Here is an 18,768-nt window from a genome sequence, read left to right on the forward strand (position 1 = left end):
GGGGCCCTGCCTGTGAAATGCTGTCCCCAGGGAGTTTCATCTGTTACTGACTTAATCAGATTTTCTGCGCCAGGCTAAAACTTTTCTTTTCTCCCAGGTATTTGACTATTCATCCTCTTTCTGTTGCTTGGTGATTTGCTGCTGTGTGACTGTAATAGCGATCATGCTGATGTTGTGGGGAGGTTGGGTGCTTTAATGTTGTGAATTATTTTATGATCACTTTTAGACTCTCAATTTTTATGTAATTCTATGTTTGTATTGCATTTTTTGATGGAAATCATCTTGAAATCTCTTGTGGTGTAAGGCACTGAAAAAATAAAGATGCTGATACTTGCTGATAACAATAATTTGGCCTTCAGTGCATCTCAGTGACATTCCAGACAACATAGCTTTGTATTTATAATTTTATATTTGGGGCTACAAATCAATGTTACATAGAATTCTCAATAATTGTATCTGGAAACAGCTGTTTCAATAAAAGGAGGTTCTAGGAGTATGGATATAGTAGGGCCCAGCTCATACAGCGGGTTACGTTCTGGAGCCCCGCTGTAAAGTGAAAACCACTGTAAAGCGGATCCCATTGACTTACATTGACCAAAATGGCGCCCGGTGGCAAAAAACCGCTGTAAAAGCGGAACAAGTGCTGTAAAGCGGGGCCTTTCTACAATTCACAACCGCTGTATTAGCGGGACGCTGTAAAGCAAAGCGCTGTAAAGCGGGGCCCTACTGTACTGTGTCCTTCCTTTGTAGAAAAGTTAGGCGTGCCATTGCAATGTAGTAAGAAGGAAAAAGAGAAGAAACATTATCACACTTCTTGCCTTTTCTAGATTTCAGTGAAACCTTGTGGCTGCTTGAATGGTGGAACATGTGTCACCAACATTAACTTCCCTCCAGGTATTGGGGAATATCTCTGCATATGTCCCAGTGGATTCAAAGGAGAACTTTGTCAGAAAAGCCATAATGACTGTAAATCAAACCCATGTGGGATTGGCTCCTGTGCTGATGGAAAAGATAGCTACATTTGTAAATGTCCAGCAGGCTGGAAAGGTAAGCAAATCTTCATATTTTACTCTGGAGCCTCCACACTGTTTTTCTGGTTAATTTTTTGGGCCAGTCTATATGCTATTGCTGCCATGTTGAAGCAGTATCTGCTATGTTGGACTAATATCTGAGTATCATTTTTCCATGCTGCAGGAATAGTGTATAGTGCCTAGGGATGGACAGATCTGTCAGTTTCACTCAGTTTCTCATTTACCCAATTTTAAGTTCAGTTCAACACATTTCTATATTAGTTTGATTATTTTAAAAAGTCCTCAGAAAAATTCAACAGCATTTCTATATTAGTTTGATTATTTAAAAAAGTCCTCACAAAAATTCAACAGCACTTTAATGCATACTTCACCTACTACATGCTTTTTATTGAAATTTTGCCCAATATACAGATTTTTGCAAGCACTTTTCCCTAATAGAGTGCATTTGTGTATATTACTTCAATAATACATGCATTTTTGCAAACTTCCTGTAATGTACACATTTTTGCGTGGATTTTGTGGTTGAAGGGCGGCATCATAAAATTCAGATATGTGCTATTCCAATGGATAGCTGCATTGTGGTTCACATATTGTTTTGGGAAGCGCAAATTAGGTAGTTTGATATTAAAATGTAGACCAAACAAAATCTCTCTCCTGTTCTTCTGAAACGACGACACACAAAATCAGATACTTTCTGCTTACTAAAATGAAATCTGGAGCACATGCATCTGACCGTTGATGAAATGTGCGTCCCATAACTTTGATTGTTGCTTAATTGGGGGTTAGAAAGCACAAGTGATTCTGACATCAGCAATTCTCACTTGTGGCTGAATTGGCACCTCAGAATGAGGAATCACAGGCTGTGGTGCTTCCACGCTAGAGGTCTTTGGTGCTGCTAAGGCACTGCTTTTCTGCAATTAGCACAGAATTAAAATGGTTATTCCACCTAGCAGTGTATATGCCCTTCAATCTCCTAGCAATGCATTTCCCCTGGCCAAGGCCCTTCTGTAATGTTTTCTTACAAGTAAATTTAATTAAGCAAAGGTCATTTCAATTCATGCTAATTAATTACTGGTTGCTGCTTCAGCCTATTTAGTTGCTTCCTGTTGATCCTGGCTGGGGTGTTAATCATGGACAGCCTCTTATTTGCCCCTCGAGTAGCCACTCTGAATTGCCACAATGTCAGCTTCTCTTCTTGACAGGCTATTCAGTCTGCAAGTCAGAAGGTATTCATTATCACTAAATTCAATCCACTATCTTGGAGCTCGGACAGATTTCCATTTCCAAACAGAGATCTTCAGCAAGCCAGATTGTCACATCTCCAGTGAAGCTGTGATTTAAGTAATCAAGGTTTTCTAACGATCCATGTTAACTTTGGGAGCAAATGTATCTCTGTGCAAAACGGTTTAAGGCCAATGTGTGCAATGTTTTAATAAAAATGTAGGTCATGTTGCAACAGTGAGGTGGCAACAGTGACACTAACAACCAAACACACACATCCACAAAAAAAGGGGGGCTCAGATCTTTAAGATAACAAATGAAAATTATATTATTTTAAATTTCTGCTAACGGTAGCAAATACACTGGGAATAAGGGGGATCTTTCTTTTCTGTTTATCTGTGTATCTCTAGGCACCTTGCTCCATATTGTATCCTGCTCACTTCCTTGCTATTCACTGTGTTGCTTCCCGTCATATATTTCTTTCCTTGTTGTTTCTTGGGTACATCCCATGAAAGATAGAGAAAAGCAATCAAGATGGTTTCCAAGCCCATCTTTGGGAACATGGTTTCCCCTTTCTTCCCAGTTGCTGCAGACTGGTACAGGAATTCATGAGAGCACAGCAGAGTGGAGAGCAAGGAGTGAAAGGTGAACAGGGCCACCCACACTCTCATTCTGTCTCACACACACCACAATCCCATACATGCACACATATTCACCATTCACTCATTGGTTCATCCATCCATCTCCTCTCTCCCTTATACACACACACACCACCACCACCACCACATACTCACCACCCCCATCCATACTCACACAAATGTTTGCACTTGCATTGGAGAGAAAAAACTCCCCCAGTGGGAAAACTCAGCCCCTGTGTTTGCAATTTGCATTGCGGGGGGTGGGGACCACCCATTCCCTGCACCTGCCATTTGTTGCATTTCCATGCTGGCTGGGGAAGAGAGACATCAGTCCCTCTACAGCCAGCACAGAAGCTCAGTAGGAGGGGGTGGGGTCAAAGAAGAGAGATCCAATGAGCTGGATGGGAATCTTTCAAAGGGCCAGATCAGGCCTTAGGCAAGAGGGTCTCCGTCCCTATGTTAAGAAACATCTGCTTTCTGAGATAATGACCATTCTGGGTGGTGTTAGCTCATAATCACAGGATGTATTGGGAAAACAACCTGCTTCAGCTACTCCCCCCCCCCTTCTGGTTCATTTAAACAAAATATTCATTGTTTTAGCAGTTCTTTTCCTGACCTGAAAATAGCTAACACAGTGGGGGGACGGGACCAGATAAATAAATGATTGAGTGAAATAGGAATATCTCTCAATGTTTTAATGGCAGGTGAAAAATTGTATGCAAGTGCAGCTGAAAGCCAGCTGGGAAGGTGGATGATTTCACTTCAGGGCAGGTTCCGTTACAGCAATAAAAGCTTATCCTTGATGTTGTGTTTATGTCTCAATTCCCCAGAAAGCCATCAATAATCTAATGAGAAGGCGATGCTGTACTGCTCCAGTGACAAGACAGTTTCAGTGTCACATCTTTACAAATGATAGCAAACAGATAGTAGAAACAAAAATGTGAACTCTACAGAGAGCCCCTTAAGTATCATCTCTGAAGAAGCAACGTGCTGAGAGTGTAGGTAGTGCTGTGTTATGCATTCAGAAATGCAAGGACAAACTTAATCCCACTCCACTGTCATTGATAAAAGAACAGTAATTTTGGATGTAAGCTGCTGAGGGAACAGGTAGAGGGGTAAAGATTTAAAAAAGAGAGAGAAAGAGCAGTGGGAAGATGGGTATACAATGTGCACCCTGAGTTCATTCACAGTAATTTCAAACTTCCATAAAATACCTCTCAGTTGGGACATCTCAGTGCATTTTCAGATATTTGAAGTGTTCGGTGCCAATGCTCATTGTCACCATTTTCTGTACATAAGGGAGCAGTGAGGAACACAAATATCAGTAAACTTCAACAATGACCTTAAAAGGGGAGCAGGTTTCAGAACCAACAGTGTGCCCTTTCCTGTATTCAGTGGAGGCTTCTCTATTATGGCAAATGGGGCCCTGCCCCACCAACCTCAGTCTGTCCATAGCCAGCTTCCACCTACCTGCCTTTTAAAGTACAAACAGTCCAAGGGCCTGTCAGCTTCTTCCTCCTTAGTCTCAGAAGAATTTAGAATTTAAGAATTCAACAGGGAGGAAGATGGGAACAAAACTAGAAGTAGTTGGCTCTGCCTCTTCCTTCACCTACTGTTGGCCTCCCTGCCTTCCCCTCTCCCAGTCCTAATGGGCACCAGCCACCACCACCTGCATTCTTTTGCAGTTAATCTGTGTCAGCATTCAAGAGTAGGGAAATGTTCATTAGTGGGAAAAGAAGTGCCTCCTTTGCCAAGCCACCAGGCTGATCTCTCTGGCCTTGAGCGAGGTCTAGGAATTTGTAATTTTGTGTGATTACTTGTTTCAGAAAGCTGTTGAGGATGCACATTAGGATGGACATCTGAACACACATTTAGCTGAAAGTAACGTAATATAATCTGAATAGACAGCATCTGCATTCAGATGTAGATTCAGTTGTGAAAGGACAATGTGGCCCACCTAGAGTGGAGCAGGGCCTTTGGGAGCAGGGCACGGACCACTTAAAAGCCAGCTCTTTTAAGACTGCTGCCTCCCACTTAGCCTATGGATCTAATGTGGCAACCCACCTACCCACCCATTGGGGGTGAGTATGGGATTAGCCCATTAGGTGGTTGAATAGGAATTTGTGTGTTCCCCACAACCAGCTAAGGGATTTTTTTTCCATGTTCTCCATACTATTTACCATCATGGATGTGGTAGTGTTGTTGATTTGGCTGACTGAAATGAGTGACAGGGCATAACAGGCAAGGAGTGCGGGCCGGAGGGAAAAATAAAAAAGGCTACCCTGTTGAGCACACTGAGGCATCTGCACAGTGAAAAGACACAGTATTTAACCTACTGCTTTTTGGCAGGTCTGAGGTGATGGGGAGGGGAACAAACTTTTTTAAAAAAAATCGATAGGCAGGAGATGCCTGAAACTAAAGATGTCTAGAAAAGTTGGGTTATAAAGACTGAGTTGATTTTTTTTCCCGTTAGTGATTTAAAGTTGCGTGTACTTAGGAATATGCATTTCCTGCCCCAGAAATCATGGCCATATTTTACTTTACTTTGCAAAAGAGCAAAACAAATCTTCAAATCTTTTGTATAGGTAAGGTTACCTTTGCCACCGAATGAAGCCCATTTTGAATAAGAACAGCATCTGGTTAATAATCTATGCCAGCCTTCCAGAATAGGTGATCAATTTTTGTTTTTTTTTTCATTATTTTTTATTCAAATTTTCAAAGACAAAAAATAAAACAAAACAACAACAATCAAACAACAAAATAAAATGTTGACTTCCGATTTGTCGCAGATCAATTATAAGTCTACAATATATAACAATCCTGTCTCTAAAATTGTATTATAGAATCACTTTCCTCCAGTAGTTATCTTAATTAATCATCAAATCTCATAAACATTATTTTATTCTTTCTACAAAAAGTCAAAGAGAGGTTTCAATTCCTTGAGAGATATATCTTTCCATTTTTCTCCAAATAAACATGTCACTTAATCCATCTAATTCAAATCTGTTAGGCCCAATAATTTCAATAGCCATTCTTCCATTATCTATATTAATTCCATCTTCCATCTTCAATAATCCTGTTAAGTCCAGTAATTTCAGTAGCCATTCTTCCATTATCAGTATCCCATAATAATCTTGTCATAACCATAGTCCAAATAAACATATCGATTAATCCATCTCGTCAAATCTGTTAAGTCCAATAATTTCCATAACCATTCTTCCATTTTCAATATTAATTCCATCTTCCATCTTCAATAGTCCTGTTAAATCCAGTGGTTTCAGTATCCATTCATCCATTATGTTAAGTCCAGTGGTTTCAGTATCCATTCATCCATTATCAGTATCTTATGATGATCTTGCTGTCATAGCCATAGTCATATAACAAGAGTCTGATGGGAATTTCCCCCATCACAAATATGTCCTTGCCATCAATTCTGAATATATTACTGAAATATTGTTGTAAAGCCACATCTCTGTTCTGGATACATCTCTGCTCTGTCACATATTTGTAGTTAATTCCATAGATTTTTTCTATGACAAGCCCCATCACATCATTCCAGTCAAGAATTCTGAATATGTTACTGAAATATTGCTGCAAAGTCATATCTCTGTTCTTCTTTTTTACAAAATGCACTGGTTCATCTCTTAAGAGTTTCTCCACTGTCACATATCTGTAGCCAACTCCATAGATTTTTTCAATGTCAAACTCCATCACATCATTCCAGTCCAGAAAATTATCCAAGGCATTGGTAACTTTACCACCAAAATCTTCATTAATTTCTTCAGAGACAACTTTGAATTCCAAACAGTAAACTTTATTTCTAAGATCCATAAACTCCAAATCTTTTTCCAATTTCACACTTGTTCCAATCTCCAGGGCTTGTGGCTTCCCTTTAATTTTTCTTTTTTCATCTCTAATCCCATCAAACACCTCTTTTACAGAATCCCCTGTTTCTTTAAGCTCCTGTGTCATTTTGTTAAATTCAATTTTCATCTCCTGTCTGCCCTGTCTCAGGGTTTGTTTTGTTATCTCAATCTCATCCATTATTTTCTGAAACATAATTTCTTCCATGGTCTCAATCACTTTCCTGGCTGCCATTCTTAAAACCACAGAAACAAAAATTATTTCAGCCACAATTGGGTTAATATTCCAGGCTGCTGATATCAGTGTAGACAGTACAGCCTGCCTTATCTCTATGTGTTCAGGAATACAAAACAAACTTAGTTCCCAACATCAAGACAATTAGTGGAGTCGTGAACAAGCAGATTCGTCAAAATGAAATAGACCAAAAAAAGTTTTTTCCCCCTCCTCGAAATAGAAATCCCTCTTCCGTTGGTATCTTTAGAATGCACCTCCAGGACAGCTTTTTGCGATAAAAGCAAAGATAAGCTTTTTCGATTTCTTTCCTCCTTAATTTCGTAAGTGAATGAGAAAAGCCATAACTCACCTAGGAATTCTTCACAGCTGATTCATTGACAAATCTCTTTTTTAACTGCACCAATTTAAACCAAGTGAAAAAAGAAAATAGAAAGAAGGATGCTTGTTTGCCTGTTATAATCCGTTTTTCCTTTGAAGAAAAGATAAACGTATCGCTATAATCAGCTAGAGCTTGATGAAAGTCCGTCCAACATTGCAGTTTGAACCTTTTCTCATAAATAAATGAAATCCAGTCCTCCCCACAAAAACAGGCTTTGTGGTTAATCTCACGTTTGTCCCTGACCGGGAGAAAATCTTTACCAGTCAAAAAAGACGTTCTGACTGATTTTGAAGCTGAAAAAGCTTCCTCTGAGACAAGAGCTCAGCTCAGAGGCAGCACAGGCAGAGCAACCCTTCCTGGAAGTCCTAGGTGATCAATTTTTGAACCAGCCCCTGTAGCCATCTTAGCAGCAGTTTGAGCTGCAGCAATCCACCAATGATCATGTTTAGATCCATATCACACACACACACATACACACGAGTTTTGCCTGCCAGTTTCTGCATATCAAATTTCTATTAAAATCAGAGAAGCAGGTCAGGCTGCTTTTTCTTCCAGCTAGTTGGCAAAGGCCCTGGCAAAGGCCCATATACTGAGCCTGGATTTCAAAACACATGATACCATTACCACGGTAAGAATTTACCCAGAAAAGGATGAGCCACTGCTTGAGAAAGAGGGAGGCATTATTCATTTCTTTTGGGTAGCCAACACTTTTCACTGCAACTACACATTTTGGATAGTAATAACGTGACAGTAATAAACACTGAAGCAACAGCAGGATCAAAGGAACCAGTGGGGAGCTTGGGTGGCGGATGAATGACATATTTTTCAATGAGTTTACAGCTGAGACACCTGCCTAGTATGTATGAAGGTTTAAGTTGAGGATTAAGCAGAGCCTTTTCTGTTTATTAACCTCTGCTATGTTTTTCTTGCCACAGGGCTTACTTGTCAGGAGGACACAAATGAATGTGAAGAAAATCTTTGTTTCCCTGGCGTCTCTTGCACAAACACCATAGGATCTTATACATGTGGCCACTGCCCCAGTGGGATGCAGGGTGATGGTAGAAAGTGCAAATGTGAGTATGCTTTTGCCTGTTTTTATTGCTATATTTTAATGAATACTATATTCCATTAAATGTAAATGGCCATTTGATTAAACAATTTATACACATTTTGTTACATCCAGGGCGGAGAACCTTTTTGACTCCACGGGTCAGATCAGGACTTATCTCAAGGGCCATATTTGACAGGTGGGTGGGCTGTTCTCCTGTCAATCACATGACATAGTTGTGATATCACATCATTGACAGGTGGTTGCCCCATCAATCTGTCAAAATCCCTTGCAGAAGTTCCCAAGGGCCTGCAACTGCTGAGGTTACTTCAGGGAAAAAGTCTGCAATTTAAAACACAGGCTTTCTTTTCTCACTTCTCAGCGGTGGCAGCAGCAGCAGCAATGGTGCTGGGGGGGACACGAAGGGGACAAAGACTTCTTCTCTTACCCACCCCCTGCCGTGGTAAGTGAAAGAAGAAAACCTGCATTTTACAATGCAGGTTTTCTTCTCTTGCTTACCCCAGGAGAAGCAGCAGAGGCAGCAGTGGGACAAGGGAAAAGAAAGTGGAGAATTATTTCTCCCTTTCATTCCCCACCCCCCACCCTGGGCCACTGCTGCTGAGGTAAGCATGCTGAGAGGGAGAAGCAGTTTCCATTAAATGCTCCATAAGTGAGGGGCACTGTTACAGACCATCAGCTGATCAGAGGTTGGGAGCATGCCTAGTTTTAGCAAAGAAGCAATCGGGAGCCTATTTTAAACTCCCAGTTATTCCTTCAAAGCGACACCCTTACCCACCTCACACCTTGTAAAATTGTATTTTAAAGTCTGTTTTATGGTGTTTTAAAGTGTTTTTAGGGCAGGATAGAAATCAAATAATCAATTAAAAAAATGACCTTGTGGGCCAAATGGGAGGCCAGGAGGTACATTTGGTCAGCAGGCTGGAGATTCCCCATTCCTGTGATAAATAAGCAGCACTACAAAGGATTGAATCCTCCACACACCATAAGCAGAAGATTCCATCCTGTGGGGCGCAGGGTGCTGCTTGTTCATGACGGGCATCCTTGCAGGGAAGGTGCTTGTGAATGATCAAACCTCCTGCTCTTGGTAGGGGGAGGACGAATGTTCCTTCATTTCCCCCTCCTGTATGTTTAATTAGGGTTTAGAAAAGGTAATTAAACATTAGTTCACCCCCTGAATTGATCCAGAGCTGAATACAGAGTGGGTCGCTTCCGGAGCAGTTCAGGTTAGGTCTGCCCATTCCAGGACCCCAGATTGGAGGACCATGCTGGATTGGGAGGTCTCTGCACAGCCCTAATTATTGGCTTTACTTATTAACACAAACACAGAGAAAGAAAAAAGACAGAAAAAAACCAAATTAATGGAGTATAAAAAGAAAAAGAAAAATGTTATAAATACTATTACCAGCCACTTAACCTGAGCTTAATACAATAAATATATTCTTCAAATTGAATAATCTTATCTACAAAGCTTATAACTAATTCATGTCTCTTCATCTTCATCTCATCCTCCTCTTTTTTGAGGGGGCAGTAGTGAGACATTTTTGAAGAATTCATCTTCAGGCTGGACATTAAACAAAATAACTGAAATGGGGGTGAATGGGATGAGGATGAAAAGGTAGGCATTAGCGATGGGCGAGAATTTTGGTAACATCAAACCTGGCATCAGACTTCCCAATAGGTCAGACATTCCCTATCCTTCTGGACCGATCCTGAATGCTGTGAACTTCTGCGGCTTTTCCCAACACTGGATTTTTGCTAATGTGAAACTAACCATCCTGCATCTTTTCTTTGCTAATGTGAAACTCACCAGCATGAATCTTTGCTTTGCTAACATGAAACTGCCTTTACCAATATGTTAAAAGCAGAAGATAGCAAAAAACAGATGAACAGAGAATGGAACTTCCTGCTAATTTGACGGAATGTGATTGAACCAGCACCAACAAGCAGATCCCACCCATACTGGGCATGACAGAAATCCCTCCAGAGTTCAGCAGTTTGTACCAGTCTTTAGATGAAGTGCATTATATCTGCTAGGCAAAAAGCACAGTCAGGCTTCACCAAGAGCAACTAGGGCAAAGCAAAATCAATAGTTCATTACTTGTGGATGTATGGTAGGCCAGCCATTTTATATAAATGAGAGCATGCTGATATGCAATAGCAGATGTATGCAGGCAGCCCATTCAGCATACTTTCCAGTACCTTTAAAGGAGAGGGTCAATTTTCTCTAAAAATGAGTTGCATGGGCAAGGTATTGAAATAAATATCAAGATAAACTAAATACTGCAATCTGAAAAAATATACAACTTTTGAACATTTTTTTGCACAGTATAATCTGCTTCTGTTAGAAAGTGAATGGAATTAAGGCTGAACACTGAGCCTTGATATCTTGGTTACTAGAAGTTCTTCTCATGGCTTCTGAGACCCTTTCTGGCTCGCCACTATAAGCAGAACTAGCCCCTTCAAGTATCAGATCCTTTCTCCAGGGGTTTTGCTGTTTGAGGATGCTGTTTTAAGGGGCCAAATTTTGTTCGAGTCCAGCAGCATGGTGCTTGTGCACCTTTAGTTCAGAATGTCTGAGCACAGCATGATCAGTGTTACATTATATCTGTATGGGAGGGGATTTTTTTTACTAAACTTAATAGAGAAGGAAGATCATTTCCATCCTATATTTCTTGGCAGCTTCTAGGATGACGCTTTAATTACAATGGAATAAGACAATTCCTCTCTTTCTTGCCCAATTACATTCAGACTTCTGGGATGGAGAAGCTTGCTTTACTAACTTTAAATTTTGCAAAGCTAACAAAAGGAAAAGTCAATTTTTCAAAATCCCATTGTCATTCTTTACTAAATGGATTCCAGGTCATCATAATAGGTCTCATTTATATGAAATGTTATTTATATACTAGGCCAATTCTATTTATGATTATTTAGCTGTTTATCTTTCAGTTCAGGCTCACTGACATATATGATGACTCTTTGATATTACATCTCTGTATTTTTTGTCAAACCATATTATATTTTTTTGGAAATTTGGCCATACCCAAAGTTTTGATTTTTTTCTAGTGTCCTCACTCTTCCAGTGTTATATACTTGATTGGCTTAAAAGTTATGTTCACCCCAAACCTTTATTTCATTTCTTGTAGTTCCCCCACCCCAGAAATGCATTATTTACTTAAAAATCAGTAACAGTCAAGTTATAAAAATATGCCAGTGGGTGAGGTGTGTGTGTGTCTATGTATTAACCCTGACTTCAGGAACAGAGTGTGGCGCTCAAAATTCCCTGAGCTGGTATTAGAGAAGGTGCTTAATGAATCATTCACTTCATTATGCATAAAATAATTTATGAACACTCCTGAGGATCTAGCCACCTGCCTTCCTGATTTTTCTGTTTGTGTAGACATGTCTATTAACCTTCAATGTGGAGAAGAAACAAAGTGAATGAACTAAAGAGGGAATGGCCAAGAGCTTCACTATTTCTTTTGTTGAATATAAACAAAAATAGCAGTGTGGTGAGTGAGAGTGAGCGTGTGAGGGAAGCAATAGCTTACAATTCAGGAATCCTAGAAACATTGTACCATCTATTGTAAAGTTGATTAAATCTTTCCTTTGTTAAATTTACACTTTAGCCTAATACAAGCTTTCTAGACTTTTACTTGAGTTTAGGGCATTTTGTTGCTGCCTTGAAGTGCATTTGTGCTTTGTGTGGGTTAATTCGATTAAGTGTGAGTGGAGAAAGGAAGATTCAATTAAAGTCTAAGCAAAATCCTGCCCTTAGCCAAAATGTAGTTGCTTATTTGCACATGCTCAAGATTTTAAAAAGCTTTCTCTGATATAACAGTTTTACAGGACCTAAATAAGCAACTTCACTAAAGTAATGAAAACAGTTATTGCTTACAAATTCCTTTTTCATGGAAGATTTTTCTACTGCCTAACCAACTTGGCTTGAGATGGCATTCTGAGACAGTTACAGTTCTGAGAGCTGAAACAAATCTGATTCAGGAGATCCATAAATGGATTGTCTGGCTTTTTTTAGAAAAAGAAAACATGCAAAAATAGCTGCAGAGACCTCCAATTTTGATTGGAGCAACAGGACTGGCGGAGGGTGTGTGTAATCCTTCCCACTTCTGTATAGGGCTGGCTCTGTCATGCATCAGAATATGTGAACGCATTCGTCCACAGAATGGAGTTGAAAGGGTTCCATATCCCCAATGCTATCCAAGATCAGGCAAGCCTGATGTTATTCTGCCAGTGTTGCATTACAATAGTGAAAGAAATGAAGCCTCACTCACCGTGTAACTGATGAGTGGGGCCTAGTTGCAGTCGGAGGCGAAGCTGCTGCCTCCATCTTCTGTAAGGGCAAAGTCGCACGTCGTATCTATTACGCACACGCGACGTGCAGCGTGAGGGGGCAGGGCTTAAGGGCCTATTTAAGCCCAGCTGCCCTTTCCTACCCCCTCTTTGCTCGCGCGACGTGGACGGTGAGGGACAGAGCAGCTGGGAGATGGAGCTGCAGAACAGCAGTTTTTTGCGGCACAAGGAGCCTTTTGCGGGCCGATTTTGTTCTCCTTATTTCCCCATTAGGGGTGTGGGCTGCAGGAAGGGTGGTCGCGTGCCTGGAGGAGCGGCTGCGGCTGGAGTGGGCCTTGTTAAAGGGGCCTACTCAGCCAAACGTGGCTGGCACACGCACACATGGCTGGTGGGGGAGGGAGACGCCTGTACTCTCCAGCAGCACCACCTCAAGGCTGCCTTGGCAGCCAGTTAAACAAGAACTCAACACAATTATAATCTGAATTACACGATTAGATTCTATTGAATATAAATAAATTATAGGTGCTGCATGGCTTATGATAGGGGATTTATACATTAAGCAGTGTCTTTAGTTTAATAATAATATTGGTATTGCATTGTTTGACACTGATACTGTTTGTGTATTTATTGTTGTGAGCTAAACTGCAATAGGTTAATTTCACCACACAGCATTTCTAATAATTATTATTTCATAATTAGAATTATAAGCCAATGACTGGGAATAAGGGAATCACACATACAGTCATTGGGTATAATAATAAGAAGAAGAGGAAGAGGAAGAGGAAGAAGAGGAAGAGGAAGAAGAGGAGGAAGAGGAAGAAGAGGAAGAAGAGGAAGAAGAAGAAGAAGTCGGGGTGGATTTAAAGCAATAATACCACCCAAGAAAGGAAATGGTGTGTGTGTGAGAGGTCCCCTCATAAAATGCAGGCCTTTGGGCATTTTTAAATTACCCCACCCATACGCCTGGGATAGGTTTTGGTATAGTGGTTGAGGTTTGGACTGCAACCCGGGATATCAGGGTTCAAATCTTCCCAATAGCCATGGGCTGCAGGCTTAGAACTAATTATGGGAGAGGAGGCTGCACAAGCCTGTCGAGCCTCAACAGGCCCTATCCCCCCCCTTTGGTTGCCAAGGCTGGGTGTGAGTTCAGCCTAGGTAGGGGGTGCAAGACTGTGAAGGATGTGGTTGACACATTGGCAGCCTCTCTTGGCCATTGTGCAGGGTTCTTTGGTTAGGCTTACGGCCTTTGCATGACTCGGGCCTATATTAAGTTCAAGGTACTTTATTCTATTAATTTTATTACATGGTGGCTGCTTTGGGGGGTGCAGAGCTCTTTGGTTAGGCTTCTGACTTCCTGCTAGGCCCAGGAATATATTAGGTTGAGGTAGCTAATTTTATTGTTATTATATTACATGTGGCCTTTGTAGGGCCGGGTGAGCCTTTTGGGCCTTTCAGTCTTCAGATTTGGATACTATGGTGTGCAGAGATGACAGGGTTTGCTAGAAAACGTCTACATCACCATAACTTAGATGACAGTGATCCTTTTCCACGTGTCAGTTACACTTTCCTTGTTAACTATGAGATAGAAGTTGCATTTATTTGAATTTGGTCTCATATCAACAACAAAGCATATGGCATTTGTTATATTCAAAGAGGAATATGTAAACTTCTGCAGGGAATTGAAGGTCTAGCAGATGATAATGTGGCTTGATGGGTGGATAGGAATAAAGAGGAAAGACAGGCTACTTATTAGGCTCTTATCCTCATTTCTAGGATTTTAGACCTTACTAAAACAGGGGGTGGTCTTGACAGGATCTTAGACTACTGTGACACGGAAGCTGCCTTTTAAGATTCAGGCAGACTCTTCATTCTTTCTTGATGATTTTACAACAACATTTCTGATATCATTTACCTGAAGTCATATATAGCATGCAACTTTTACATTGGCATGTCTGTTTTAATATGTAGGATATCAGTTACTTGAAATCAATATAGCATGCAAATTTTGCAATTTGAACACCTATTCTGATTGGTGCTTTGGAAACCTGCTAGGAAAAAGCTGCAGTGGGTCCAACTATTGGTGACAGCAGCATATCCTCAGTCTCTGTGCTTTGGGGTAACTGGGTTAGCTGCAACAAAATAGTAGTTTGTAAGGTGTACTTACTCATAAATGATTTCCTTCCCTTTGCAGAAGGATATGTGCAACAGTGAGATAAGAGGCAAGAGGCCTTCAAAGGGGTTAGAAGAAGCCACCAGCATAAGCTGCTCAGGTTAGACTCAAGTTAGACTCAAGGTACTACAAACTTTGTTTGCAGGCTACCCGGTTTAAGGGGAGGTTTGTCTGTGTTATGGTGTTTTCCCCTGTTGGTTTCACAATCCCATACTCGAATTCCCAGCTGGCCTTCATGGCCTCCAACTCCCAGCTGGCCTTCATGGCCTACAATCTTCAATCTGTTTTAGTTATGGTGGTAATTGCCAGGGACGGAGTGTAACCTTTCTGGAATTCTTCCCTATAGTGGTGGCTGTTTATTTATGGGCCGAGAGGCTGAGGAACTCTACGGTCCATTTTTGGTGTGATAACATGGCCACGGTCCATGTTATCAACTCCCTTACATCTAGGAATGCCAGGGTTATGAGCCTTGTCCGGTCTTTTGTTCTCCAGTGCCTGCATTTCAATATGCTTTTTCGGGCACGGCATGTTCCTGGCATTGACAATAGTTAGACAGCCACAAAAACGCCCTCCCCCAGCACCTGGCTCCTCGGATGAGGAGATGGCACCGCCATGGGCTGCCATCTTGACGCGCCTGGAGGCTTTAGAACAGCTGACTCACTCGCTATCACTGATCAGCTCCAATCAGCAGGAAAGGTCAAGGAAGCAAGTTATAAGACTCTTCTCAGTGGCTAACACACTCCCCTTTCATGCTGATTGGCTTATATGATGCTGGAGATAGGGACCCTGCTGGGAAAGGACTTCCCTGGACTGGTAACCCATGGGCCTTGAAAAGTCCACCCCCAGCCTGGTGACCCAGTGGCCAGAGCAGGCCTGGCAGACTCACCTGTTCCCACCAGCAGTGCAGCCAAACCAGCAGTGGGGCATTCCACCACAGCTGTTGATGTTGTGGAAAATGATTTTAATCTTGTTATAAGTTGTTTGTTAGGATGTTAAAAAGAAATAGATGCCCACATCACCCTGAGAGAAATTCCTTGAAGTAGCTCTTGTAGAAAAGCCTATAGCATCAGGGAAGATGTGTGTCAAGGTTGCTTGATTTACTTAGGCATCGCATTCCTATGTTAGAGTAATGGCGCTTATACCCCCACCAACGCCCTAACCTGAAGAAGAGAAAAACAACACCATATAAGGAAAATGGAAACTTAACAGGGGTCTTCCATGAGGGGAGAACGAAACTACACGTATGGGATTTCTTGTAAATGGGCTGATTTCGGGGAAATGGGCATGGGCATATGTTGTATTTTCTATACGTAACCTTCCTGTGAGTAAAAAGGCTGGCTGCGCCCAGCCCAAGCAGAATCGGCCTGGCTGTTTCTCCTCTTGCAAGAGTACTAATAAACTTGGTATATTTTACCTTACTTGTTTCGTTGTTCCTGGGTTTATTGGAACCTTGTGATCTGGGAGTGAGCCTTAGTCTATCAATATTCAAATATTGAGGTGTTATTGTTATTGTTGTTAACAAATTGGCGAGCCAAGCCAGGAGATATCTTTGCGCCCCTTTGCGCTCCGAACGTGGTCCGCAGGGGGTCGGGGAGAGCGCTCCGGGCTTCTTTTGAGCCCACCCCGAGGCTGTGAGAGCGGCTTGGAGCGTTGAGGTATCGCTACGATATCTCCCTTTGAAATCAAAACAAGTCTGAAGCACAGGGAGGGCTACGGATAGGTGAGTCGCCGAATAGGCTGAAGCAACGGTGTGAGAGTGCGTGAAAGAGAGTGAACGAGACGGGACATTGTCCCGAGGCGAAAGTGGACCTGCCAGTACCGCATTTCTCATACCTCGCGAGAGGCTGAGCCGGGAGAGCAGGGAAGCATGTGCCGTATGTCACTGACTGTTCTGTGTTCGTCTCAGACACCCTCCAGTAAGGAGGGAAAAAGGCTTACCGCAACATGGGACAGGGTGCATCGAAACAGATAGGAGTCAGGGGGACTGGGCAACAGTGCGTAGGAAGAGGGAAACGAAAGGGGAATAAGGCGCAGACACCGTTAGAATGTGTATTGAATAATTTTCTGGATTTTGAAATTGCAATCTCATCTTTGGGAGGGAAAAAGCCTCAGCCGGAAACATTGAGAAAGTTTTGCAGGATTGACTGGGTGGAACTGGGGGTGGGGTGGCCACCTCAGGGCTCATTTTGCCAAGTAACCATACTCAGAGTAGTCTCCACGCTTGCAAGGATGTTGCCTGACACTGCAGAGTCATGGCAATACTCGCAAGCTTGGCAGACGGTCAGCCAAGATCCACCTCTAGATTGTGCGCTGGAAATGGCCATGGCCCAATGCTCTCTCCAAAAATTATCAACAAAGCCCCCAATTTTGGAGACTGATGAAGAGACGGAGCTGGCTCGGGCATTTGCCGCGCCGGCACCGCCTCCTCGGGTGTTTGCTGCGCCCGTGCCCCTGGCACCACCGCCGCCACCCTATGGCCCCTCCCTGTCTCCACCATATAGCCCCCCCCAGCTTCCAGCCGGATCGTTTTCAACAGGATCCCAAACGCCTGGAGGGGTGGGATCGTCTATATTCTCCCCCCCTTCCTCCCTCCCCTTGTCAGCTTCCAGCATACCCAGAGAAACAGGCTCAGTGCCAGCTTCCAGCACACCCAGGGACACAGACTCAGCGGCAAGTGAAATCAGTAAAACTATTGAGATTATGGAACAGATTTCCAGACAAGTACACGATCAGTGGCAGGATGCCCTAGATCAATACTCAGAGTTGATTAGAATGAATAAAAGCCCCAAAAGCGCACCTGGTTTAACTTCCCAACGTTTGGACTTTGTGGAAAGTGCAAGGAGAGAAAGAGTGGCCCCAGACATTGATTTAACACCAATGACATTACGCAGTAGCACCACTTTGCCAGCGCCAGCAGTAATTTGTCCTATGAGAGAAGTTATTAATGTAACTGGGGGACTGGCATATGTACATGTTCCCTTTACTACATCAGATTTGTTTAATTGGAAAAATCAAATGCCATCATTAAGGGAAGATCCAGACAAACATTATCAGCTTTGGGATTTTATCTTTGCCAGTCACCACCCCACCTGGGCTGATATACAGACTTTATTGAATACTCTTCTGAGCCAAGAGGAAAAGACTTTAGTAGTAAGCCAGGCAAGAAGGGTGGCAGAAGAAGACCAGAGGGCGGCAGGCGGCCTTTAGGTTCTGGCTCCAGACTTAGTCCTTCCAATGAATGCAGACCCCAACTGGCCCTCCATACCAGGACAGGCCACTGCTTTACAGAGATTTAAGAGATTAATCCTGGCAGGCATTAGGGATGCCATCCCAAAACCCACAAATATGGTTAAACTGTATGAGGTGAGACAGGAAAAGTAGGAATCTCCCTCCTCATTCCTTGAGTGCCTTACTAGCACCATGAGGAAGTACACCCCTCTAGACCCACAAGGAGCTGACAATCAGCGCCTCCTCGTCACCCTGTTCATTGGACAGAGTTGCGCCAACATTCGCAAGAAATTACAGAAAGTTGAAGGTGTGATGGGCATGGGACTGGGGCAAATTGTGGAAATTGCATACAAGGTGTATGTAAATTGGGATGAAGCCAGTAAGAAAGAGGAAGGGAAGATGATGAAGAAACAATGTAGCATGATTGCAGCAGCAATTGCTACAAGACAAGGGGAAGATAGGGAAAGAGGACCAAGGAGAAGACTAGAGAAAGATCAATGTGCCCGATGTTTAAGAAGAGGTCATTGGGCTAAAGATTGTAAGAATGACAGAGTAAATAGAGATGGGCCAGTGGAATTTCGAGCAAGCAAAAGCAGGCCAGTGGAATTTCGCAATGTTGATCATGA

At 42.4% G+C, this 18,768-nt stretch overlaps 1 protein-coding gene across 10 annotated transcripts in view; it reads left to right on the forward strand.

The window, feature by feature from the left end:
- LOC133376541 (neurogenic locus notch homolog protein 1-like) overlaps window positions 1-18,768 on the forward strand; it is a 231,175-nt gene that overhangs the window by 1,128 nt on the left and 211,279 nt on the right. For 8 of the 10 annotated variants that reach the window (XR_009760513.1, XR_009760514.1, XM_061608888.1 and 5 more), the window contains exons 2-3: window positions 895-1,047; window positions 8,303-8,440. Coding sequence is in view for 8 of the 10 variants with exons in the window: in XM_061608888.1 (XP_061464872.1) it covers window positions 895-1,047; window positions 8,303-8,440 (291 nt within the window). In the remaining 2 variants the exon portion in view is untranslated. Of the gene's footprint in view, window positions 1-827; window positions 1,048-8,302; window positions 8,441-13,443; window positions 15,015-18,768 lie in introns of those variants that run through there. The other 2 variants (XM_061608886.1, XM_061608885.1) reach the window with 2 other exon arrangements.

The sequence above is a fragment of the Rhineura floridana genome, chromosome 2, assembly GCF_030035675.1.
Source record: "Rhineura floridana isolate rRhiFlo1 chromosome 2, rRhiFlo1.hap2, whole genome shotgun sequence".
NCBI classification, from domain to species: Eukaryota; Metazoa; Chordata; class Lepidosauria; order Squamata; family Rhineuridae; genus Rhineura; species Rhineura floridana.